The sequence below is a fragment of the Fragaria vesca genome, linkage group LG7 (assembly GCF_000184155.1).
Source record: "Fragaria vesca subsp. vesca linkage group LG7, FraVesHawaii_1.0, whole genome shotgun sequence".
NCBI lineage: Eukaryota > Viridiplantae > Streptophyta > Magnoliopsida > Rosales > Rosaceae > Fragaria > Fragaria vesca.
In genome coordinates, this window is record NC_020497.1 from 12,040,365 (window position 1) to 12,050,364 (window position 10,000).

The following is a 10,000-nucleotide window of genomic DNA, read 5'->3' on the forward strand; positions in this document are numbered from 1 at the left end:
AATATATATTATAAAGATATTAAGATTAACAAGTTGGATAGTTCCGTGATCATACAGGTCTCATTGTTGGTGGGCTGTGCTATCGGTATAGTAATATTGCAGCGCCAGAGCTTATAGAAGCAATGGCAGGTAGAGCTGCTTGCGAGTTGGCAGTTGAGCATGATCTTCATCTAATCATCTTGGAATCAGATTGTCTCAGGTTGGTTCAGGCTACCAAGCAAGTGGAGTTGGATCATTCTATTTTTTGGTGATATTGTGGAGGACATTAAATTCTATCTTTCTAACCTTTCTTCATCCTCTTTTGTTCATGTCTATCGTAATGCTAATTCTGTAGTTGATAAAGTAGCTAAATTGGCATTAGGATCTGGGTTCTCTGGTCGATGGTATGGTCTAATACCAGATGGTTTGTATGGCTTTTTAGCCAATGTTGTAATTGTTGATCTTTCTAAATAAAATTGACGTCAGTTTATCAAAAAAAAAAACAAGTTGGATAGTTAATAGGGTTGGTTAAGGTGTTAGCCTTGTACCAACCTAAGCAAGGTTCGAAGCCCCATAACTGCAAAATTGATCACTTTGCAGCGCATGACAGCCAATCAAACATTTCGGCTTGGACAGGTGGCAGCACCACGTGCGGAGGCAGGGGAAATTCAGTCAAACATTTTGGCTTGGACAGGTGGCAAGACCACGTGCGGAGGCAGCCGGTCAAACATTTCGGCTTGGATAGGTGGCAGCACCACGTGCGGAGGCAGGGGAAATTTTCGGCGGGAAAATTGATGTTGGGATTTGAAACTTCCGTTGGGTTTTCTAAAATATCCCCAAATATCGTTATGTTTCGCAAAATATCGAGATTTTTGGGTGAAAAATTCTAGGAAGGAAAAGATATATCGCTAGATGAAAAAAACGAAAATTTTGACCAAATATCGCTGAAACTTTCGATTTTTTCTTCCTTGGATTTTGATGAGTCAATTTGCTGGTGTTGGTGGCTGAAGAGGAAGGAGAAACCTTTTGTTTATGTTTCATTGTTCATTTGGAAGAAAAAAGGGTATAAAAGAAATTTAAAATTTTATTAAAAATATGGGATCTGTATTAAACAAATTGGAGTGTGTGAATAAAATTTAATTTCTCACCAACTAAAGTGTACGAGATATGGTTCCCTAGTTTTGTTAAGTAGTGTTGTTGTCCAAGTAATTCTTCCTATATAGTTTGTAACAATGACATATTTACATACTTAAAATGAAATTAAGAAATGAGGAAATGATTCCGGATAAGAGAAATCCGGTGTTTACTTGCATAAAAGAATGGGAATGTGTGTGGGTCTCACCTTCAGATTATGAATTTATTCCTTAACAACGCGGATTTTAAAACCTAAAATGATTGGAGAAATTTTTAAATGCTCATGAAGGACCACGTGACAGTCTAACGTGGTCTTTCCTGCCAATTAAATTTAACATGTGAATTTGTTACAACTAAAATATAAACTAAGATTTTTTATATTTTGTGAAATGATCGTCATGGGTCTTTTATGAGTTTGGACTAGCTAGGGTTTCGGGTAAAATGTTTAGAGTATAAGATTTAGGTGATATGGTATACCGTATATGGTTAGGGTATAGGTTTAGGATTTAAAAAATCAACAAGAAACCTAAAATAGTCTTTGACAAAATAGCTAAAATAGTTTTTTATAATCAAAATCCACATGTCAAAAATTTGAATAGAATTGAGGACCAAATTAAATTGTCAGATGGTCCTTCGGGAGCACTGAAAAATTCCTCGAACGATCGGTGCTGCCAAAACTTATTTTAATAATAATTCGGTAATTCCCTTTAAAAGAGAAAGTAACAGATCTTTTTTGAAAGTAGAAAGTAATAAATCTTGATTGCACTCATACTTTCACAGTTTTTCTACATACCGCACAGCAGGAAGCTGCCAAAACTAAACCTACTCTTGCCTATTCGGCGTAATAGCAGCCATTCAAGATATTTGAGGCCTTGACAACACACTGTTACATCAAATCCAATTTTGAATGTTCTCAACAATTCCAGCCTCAGTCCAACCATCCTCCTCGAAATTTCGGTGGCATTGTTCCAATTCAACGCTTGACTGCCAAGTAATCTCAACCCAGAAGATGGTTTTGCAATTCCATATTTTTACCTGGTCTTTCTCCCCATCTGCCTCAGCTTTTCTCTTGCAGATATTCAAAGGTACACTGATCTATCTCTATGCAGTCGTTAACTGTTGAAAATTGTAATCTAACCCAGCTCTGTTGCTTGCAATCTCTAGAATCTCTGAGTAAATTCCATGAATATAGGATTCGTTCAACAATGGATATATGCGCATTGTCATTGATATACTGCTAGGGAGTAGCACAACACAAGTTTGAATGTTTGATGATAACAAAGGGCCATAGAAGATCAATATATCAGAAGTTTTTTTTAAAGTTACTATGCTGCTAGAGTCACTATGGACTGTGTATATTTGAATAAATAAGATTAGATCATTAGATATTGTAACTGGTAACAAACTTGCAGGAATGCACAATACTTTGCTTGTCACATTCAAGCTGCATCAGCAATGATGCTATACACTTTGTCAAGCTGTTCTGGTTACATTCGTTCATATATGTCTTGACTTATTTAGTCCTACCAGTATTCTGTTGAAATGTATACATATTGGAATCCCACCTTAATCTAATTCTCACATCATTTTCGTTTATAAGAAATAAAAAAAATCTAATTCTCACATCTACTACATGCAACAGCACTTTGCTCGGCATACTTTTCTTCCTTGGAGTAATGTCCTCAATTATGTCTTTTCCAATCTATCCCTGATGAAAATGAAAAAGTATTAGAATATTATTGACAAATGGTTGTAGTTTTTTCATGCAGCTAATATAAATTTTTGGTTTTTGTTGGTTTAGGAATCTGAATATGAACTTATATATAAGCAATATGATGTTAAAGGAGAGAACATTTCATCAGACAGTTGCTCAAACATATGGAGTTTCAAGGGAAGAAGCAAAGCATTATCTGCCTCTACTTTGTGATCCTTTGCCTCCTGGGTGACATTTTTGCTCAAAGTAGCAAAGAATTAAGGAAGTATGATAATAATCCACCTACTGCGAAAGTGGTTCCTGTTGGTGTGATTCTGGATATGCAATCAAGGGAGGGAAAGATTGTGCACAGTTGTATTTCGACTGCTTTGTTAGATTTTTATCATCTGCATAGTAATTACAGCACAAGAGTAGTACTCCACAGTAGAGACTCTAGTGGAAAACGTCTACATGCTTTATCAGCTGGTAAGCTATTCTTTTTTACGGGATGTTCTAAAAAGTTTACTTTGTAGAGTGCTATGTTTTTTAATTGCATCTTCCTCAGTAGCTCATTGGAATTTGGCTAGTGTATGGCAATACAAATTAGATATATTTATCATCAACTTAAGATATTAGCTAACATCTGTTTTATGTATACTTCATGTATTATTCTGTCTTTATTTTATGCCAAGGCAAAACCAATTATATTGTCAAATGCTCTTTCCCAGAATATGGGAGATGAAAAGAATTTTTTGTAATTTGCTTGTGCTTGTTTAGCTATAGACATGATTGCAAGCTTTTTTCCCTGTTTATAATTACCAGGAATCACAAATTAGCTCTGAACAAATCCTTATCAGCCAAATTTCTACGTAATGCAGCTCTTGATCTTGTGAATACCATCAAAGTGGAAGCAATAATTGGAGCACAAACAAGAATGGAAGCAAACCTATTAGCGGATTTGGGAGAAGACGTTGAAATCCCTGTATTGTCTTTGTCTCAACCTAGTCTAGCTCGTCCTCTAACCGACCGAAATCCCTTTTTTGTTGCGGTCACCCAGGATGAATCTGTGCAGGTTGCAGGGATCACTGCCCTTACTGAAATGTTCATCTGGAGAGATGTTATCCTTCTATATGAGAGGACAGAACATGCAGGTGACTTAATTCCATCGTTGATCAATTCCTTCCAAGAGAAAAAATTCAATATTGTATTTACAAGTACAATTTCTTCCTCCTCAACAACTGAACAAATCATTGAAGAGCTTCAAAAGCTAAAGGCATTGGAGACTACAGTATTTATGGTACATATCTCACATTTTCTTGTGCCTCGGCTTTTCATGAATGCAAAGAAGCTAGGAATGATGAGTGAAGGGTATGCTTGGGTTCTGACATCAACAAGCTTGAATTTCTTGAATTCTATGAAATCTTCTGTGATTGAGTCAATGCAGGGAGTGTTGGGGTTGAAGTCACATATTCCTACTTCAAGGAGCCTCCAAAATCTTACTTCTAGATTGAGGAGAAAATTTTATATCGAGGCGTCCCATATGGAAGTACAGGAATTAAGTGCTGATGAAATCTGGGCATATGATGCAACTTGGGTGCTAGCAGAAGCAGTTGAGAGATCATGGATTAAAGTTTCTACAAGACTAAACCAAAAGGATTACAAAGATACTGAGTCCTTTAAGCTTGGAGGTGTGCTTCTTGAAGAGATACTGCAAAGTAGAATTAAAGGGGTAAGTGGTGAAATTCAGTATTCAGAGCAGAAGCTAATTGCAGGCAAACTTGACATAGTGAATGTGATAGGAAAGGGGGAGAGAAGGGTTGGATTTTTGACCTTTGAAGAAGAAAAAACAAAAGAATCACAGCCCCTTAAAAACAAAAGAAAATTACTTTCCACTAGTGATCTGGAAGCAGTCATATGGCCTGGAGGATCATCAACCATTCCGAAAGGTACGAAGAAGAAATTGATTGAAACAAAATTAAGAGTTGGTGTTCCTCCAAGGAGAGGGTTCAAGGAACTTGTGCATGTGAAACATGACCTCCAAACCAATAAAACATATATCACAGGCTTCTGTATAGATGTGTTTGAAACTGCAATAAGAGGATTGCCGTATAACGTACAATATGAGTTTATTCCCTTTCAGGATGCTAATGGACATTTGGCTGGGACATACAATGATCTTGTTTACCAGGTTTATCTCCAGGTATGCTGAATTTTGATCATAAATTTTATGATTGTGATGATACGATATATGAATAAAAAAAACCCTCCTCATACATTACACACATTGTACACTCTTTAGTATAAAGTTTATTTTCTACATTTGTCAGTTATTCTCATTATATGTGGATGTTTGTAATATAATTAAAACACCCTTTTCCTGTTGTACTCATTGGGGTGTTGTTAACTACGTGATATTTTCTTCCTGCTGTACTTATTGGGGTGTTGTTGATGACCAGAAATACGATGTTGTTGTTGGAGATACGACGATCATATCAAACAGATCGCTGTATGTTGATTTCACAGTACCATATTCTGACTTAGGTGTTGGAATGCTAGTAGCAAATGAAAAGGAAAACATGTGGATTTTCTTAAGACCTTTTTCAGCAGACCTTTGGATGACAAGTGCTGCTTTCTTTATCTTAACTGGTTTAGTTGTGTGGGTAATTGAGCGTCCTACAAACAAAGAATTCCAGGGCACACCATCACAGCAAATTGGAACAATATTTTGGTTCTCCTTTTCAACCCTTGTGTATGCTCATAGTAAGTGCCATTTATATCTCACTTCTAGATTTTATGGAAAAAGTTGTTTTCATCCCCCTTATTTAAATTCTTTGAGATTTTCTGCTAAGCGATTACTCAGTAGTAACTGTTGACAGTTCATCCAATAGTACTTCCCATCATCATAAGTCGATTTTGATAATGAAACACAGATTCATGATTGAATCTAGATATAACAATTTCTTAAAAAAAAAATTTAGGTTTTCAAATAAAATTTATAATTTGTATGAGTTAACAAATTTTGATAAATCTATTTTCATCTGTCAAAATGACTCTGTGTTCATCAGGTCTAAGATGCTCTTGCACTAATATTAAGATTCATACTTATGAATAAAATTCCAGTTAATCATATAATTTATAGCTCAGCTTGAATGAGATGGACTATGATTCAGACAACTATTGTACTATGCATATAACATTTGACGGATTTGAGAGTGAAACTTTTTATGTTGCAGGGGAGAAGTTATTGAACAATTCAGCAAAGTTTGTAGTGGTCATATGGGTTTTTGTAGTTCTTATATTGAATTCTAGTTACACTGCAACTTTAGCATCAATGATGACCGTTAAACAAATAGAATTAAATGCCAGAGGGAACTACATAGGTTACCAGTTTGGTTCATCAGTGGTCACCGCACATGCTGTAGAAAACTTGAATTTCAGAGGGGCTAAACCATATCGTTCAATTGAAGCATATGCTGATGCTTTATCAAGAGGAAGTAAGCATGGTGGTGTTTCTGCTATTGTTGACGAGGTACCATACATTAAGATCTTCCTGGCAAAGTATACTGTGGGCTACTCCATGATTAAGACCGAGTCTACTACCAATGGGTTTGGCTTTGTGAGTAACCTCAATTTTTTCATCCACGCTCTTTTATTCAAATAAATAGATGTTGGAATATCACTGAAACTAGCAAAGAAGCATATTATGTGTGTCTATTTCAATTACTAACAGATTTGCAAGTAAATAATTACTAAAAATATTACGCTTTTATAACCAGAAAAGTATAATAAAGAAAGTTGTCTTTTATAATAATCTGATTCCTAGTTGGTTTTCACCTTTCCGATCCAGGTTTTCCCTAAAGGCTCGAAATTGGCACACGACATGTCAGTGCAAATTGAAAAACTGAGAGAAGAAGGAAAGCTTTTAGAGATGGAAAAGGCCTGGTTTCATTATAATGCAAATCACATGTTTGAGGACACAACAAATCCTCCCAATGCTCTTAATCTCAGCAGCTTTCGTGGTTTATTCCTTGTTAGTGGGGTTTCTTCAGCTTTCGCTCTTTTCTTGTTCACAATTTCCCCACTCAAAAAGAAATGGCAACTTGTGAAGAAATGCAGATATCTTGTTCAGGAAAAGCTGCTTAGTGTAAGGAAATTGCTTTCTAACAAAGTTTCTGACCAAAATGCAGAAAACAATAGTGCATGATGCTTGCTATGAACCTATATAACTAGCTAGATTGATGTTCTGGTAGCATTGAGGCAGTAATCTTGACTGCTGTTTATCAGGATTTAGGATCAACATCATCACTGCATCGCTCCTTATTTACAAAGAGGGCATCCTTTGGGAGCAGTTACAAACCATCTTTGGCTCTCACTATTCACTGACACACAGAATTGCTAGCTATTCTATATTAGCATCTCTCTGAGAGCATAGCTAGCTGATCATGTAATTAGCATGTCCTCTCATCATCTCTTTCACTTCTACAAGTATGAAATTTCAATGCATTCACAAGAGGCAATCGAATTCTACCTCATCAAGTTGTAGAGTTTGAGCCAATTTCATGCCTACATAAGTCGCTTCACTATTGCACTTCAACCAGTCAGGTAGTGGAGCATCCCATCCCCGTCATTGTACCCCTTGGAGATATTTGCTGCAGCAAACACACTTAGCCAACACATAGCTACCATGGAAGCTTCACTTGGATGCTAGCTGCCTATTACTTTCCCATAGCTGGGCATTCTGATTCTTCCAAATAAACCATATAGGTGATATAGCCATTAAGGCCTTGTTAATTGTAACCAATAGCAACCAGTCCTTCAAATCATCTACAACCAATCCTTCAATTAGGGTATAACTAATAAGCACATAGAGATATATTGTAAGTGGCGTTCCGGACATGGGATTAATAGAAATAGGCCGGTAGCAATAGCTGCTGTCACTCTTTGCTCTCTAGGCTCTGCAGTTTTCTATTTTCAATTTTCAATTTTCAATTTCTAGCAGATATCCCCAAGCGCGTCAATATGTCTTATTTCGATTATGAGGAGGATGAAGTATATATATATATATATATATATATATATATATATATATACACTACTTCTAAATGAAGAAAATCCCAACTGATGCACAATAGTGACAATACATACAAAAATATTCCAGCAACACCAAATTACTACTTCCCACAAAAACTGTTGGTTGGTTTACTGTCCCATTCATCAAACTCTATGATGTTTACAGTAGAGTAAAACTTGTGGCTGTTTCAGGTGGCAGAGGCCCGGACCCTGACCTCCTATTAGTTTATGGACCTGCAAGATGCCACATTGGCTTCCCTGCATGGAGAATTCGATATCCTGAGATTGTATTTGTGTGAGTATTCTTAAGACCACCTAAGTTGATGAAAGTTGTTTGTCTAGTTGCATATATCGCTTAGTTTTAAGCCAATCACTAACGACAGTTACTGAATATTTGTGGTGCAGACACATGGTCCAACTATAGTGTACGAGATATGGTTCCCTAGTTTTGTTAGGTAGTGTTGTTGTCCAAGTACTTCTTCTTATATAGTATGTAATGATGATTACATGCTTGAAATGAAATTAAGAAATGAGGAAATGATTCCGCATAAGAGAAATTCGGTGTTTACTTACATAGAAAAATGAGAATGTATGTGGGTCTTATTTTCAAATTATGAATTTATTCTTTAACAACGCAGATTTGAAAACCTAAAAGGATCGGGGCTGCCAAAACATATTTTAATAATAATTCCTTTTAAAAGAGAAAGTAATAAGTCTTTTTTGAAAGTAGAAAGTAATAAATCTTGATTGCACTCATACTTTCACAGGAACCTACTCTTGCCTACTCGGCGTAATAGCACCCATTCAAGATATTTGAGGCCTTGACAACACACTGTTACATCAAAATCCAATTTTGAATGCTCTCAACAATTCCAGCCTCAGTCCAACCAGCCTCCTCGAAATTTCGGTGGCATTGTTCCAATTCAACGCTCGACTGCCAAGTAATCTCAACCCAGAAGATGGTTTTGCAGTTCCATATTTTGACCTGGTCTTTCTCCTCATCTCTCTCAGCTTTTCTCTTGCACATATTCAAAGGTACACTGCTCTATCTCTATGCAGTCGTTAACTGTTGCAAATTGTTATCTGACCCAGCTCTGTTGCTTGCAATCTCTAGAATCTCTGACCTTTTAACAGAGTAAATTCCATGAATATAGGATTCGTTCAACAATGGATATATGCGCATTGTCGTTGACATACTGCAAGGGAGTAGCACAATACAAGTTTGATCATACTAAGTTTGATGATAACAAAGGGCCATAGAAGATCAATATATCAGAAGTTTTTTTTTTTAAAGTTACTATGCTGCTAGAGTCACTATGGACTGTCTATATTTGAATAAATAAGATTAGATCATTAGATATTGTAACTGGTTACAAACTTGCAGGAATGCACAATACTTTGCTTGTCACATTCAAGCTGCATCAGCAATGATGCTATACACTTTGTCAAGCTGTTCAAGTTACATTCGTTCATATATGTCTTGACTTATTTAGTCCTACCAGTATTCTGTTGAAATGTATACATGTTGGAATCCCACCTTAATCTAAGTCTCACATCATTTTGGTTTATAAGAAATTAAAAAAATCTAATTCTCACATCTACTACATGCAACAGCACTTTGCTCGGTCAACCGGCATACTTTTCTTCCCTGGAGTAATGTCCTCAATTATGTGTTTTCCAATCTATCCCTGATGATTAGAATATTATTGACAAATGGCTGTAGTTTTTTCATGCAGCTAATATAAATTTTTGGATTTTGTGGTTTAGGAATCTGAATATGAACTTATATATAAGCAATATGATGTTAAAGGAGAGAACATTTCATCAGACAGTTGCTCAAACATATGGAGTTTCAAGGGAAGAAGCAAAGCATTATCTGCCTCTACTTTGTGACCCTTTGCCTCCTGGGTGACATTTTTGCTCAAAGTAGCAAAGAATTAAGGAAGTATGATAATAATCCACCTACTGCGAAAGTGGTTCCTGTTGGTGTGATTCTGGATATGCAATCAAGGGAGGGAAAGATTGTGCACAGTTGTATTTCGACTGCTTTGTTAGATTTTTATCATCTGCATAGTAATTACAGCACAAGAGTAGTACTCCACAGTAGAGACTCTAGTGGAAAAC

General features: G+C 36.2%; 3 protein-coding genes across 3 annotated transcripts in view; all 3 read left to right on the forward strand.

Moving 5' to 3' along the window:
- The window catches only part of LOC101298377 (glutamate receptor 1.4-like), a 6,911-nt gene extending 6,660 nt beyond the window's left edge, over window positions 1–251 (forward strand). The window contains exon 6 of the mRNA XM_004308606.1: window positions 58–251. Within this exon, the coding sequence (XP_004308654.1) occupies window positions 58–251 (194 nt within the window). The remainder of the gene's footprint in view (window positions 1–57) is intronic.
- A 2,661-nt stretch (window positions 252–2,912) lies between these two features.
- On the forward strand, window positions 2,913–7,055 carry LOC101298662 (glutamate receptor 1.4-like). Its single transcript, XM_004308607.1, has 7 exons — window positions 2,913–3,292; window positions 3,685–3,957; window positions 4,063–4,578; window positions 4,717–5,006; window positions 5,263–5,566; window positions 6,040–6,422; window positions 6,654–7,055. The coding sequence occupies exons 1-7, from the start codon at window positions 2,992–2,994 to the stop codon at window positions 7,008–7,010; spliced, it is 2,424 nt and encodes an 807-aa protein (XP_004308655.1). The 5' UTR covers window positions 2,913–2,991; the 3' UTR covers window positions 7,011–7,055.
- A 2,665-nt stretch (window positions 7,056–9,720) lies between these two features.
- The window catches only part of LOC101298950 (glutamate receptor 1.2-like), a 3,829-nt gene continuing 3,549 nt past the window's right edge, over window positions 9,721–10,000 (forward strand). The window contains exon 1 of the mRNA XM_004308608.1: window positions 9,721–9,900. Within this exon, the coding sequence (XP_004308656.1) occupies window positions 9,721–9,900 (180 nt within the window). The remainder of the gene's footprint in view (window positions 9,901–10,000) is intronic.

What these genes read in the sequence shown, in the direction of transcription:
- LOC101298662 (XM_004308607.1), top strand. Translation starts at nt 2,992, where the DNA reads ATGGAGTTTCAAGGGAAGAAGCAAAGCATTATCTGCCTCTACTTTGTG. An exon ending in TTTACCAGGTTTATCTCCAG is followed by an intron (nt 5,007 to 5,262) that starts GTATGCTGAATT and finishes GTTGATGACCAG; the next exon opens with AAATACGATGTTGTTGTTGG. An exon ending in CTACCAATGGGTTTGGCTTT is followed by an intron (nt 6,423 to 6,653) that starts GTGAGTAACCTC and finishes TTTCCGATCCAG; the next exon opens with GTTTTCCCTAAAGGCTCGAA.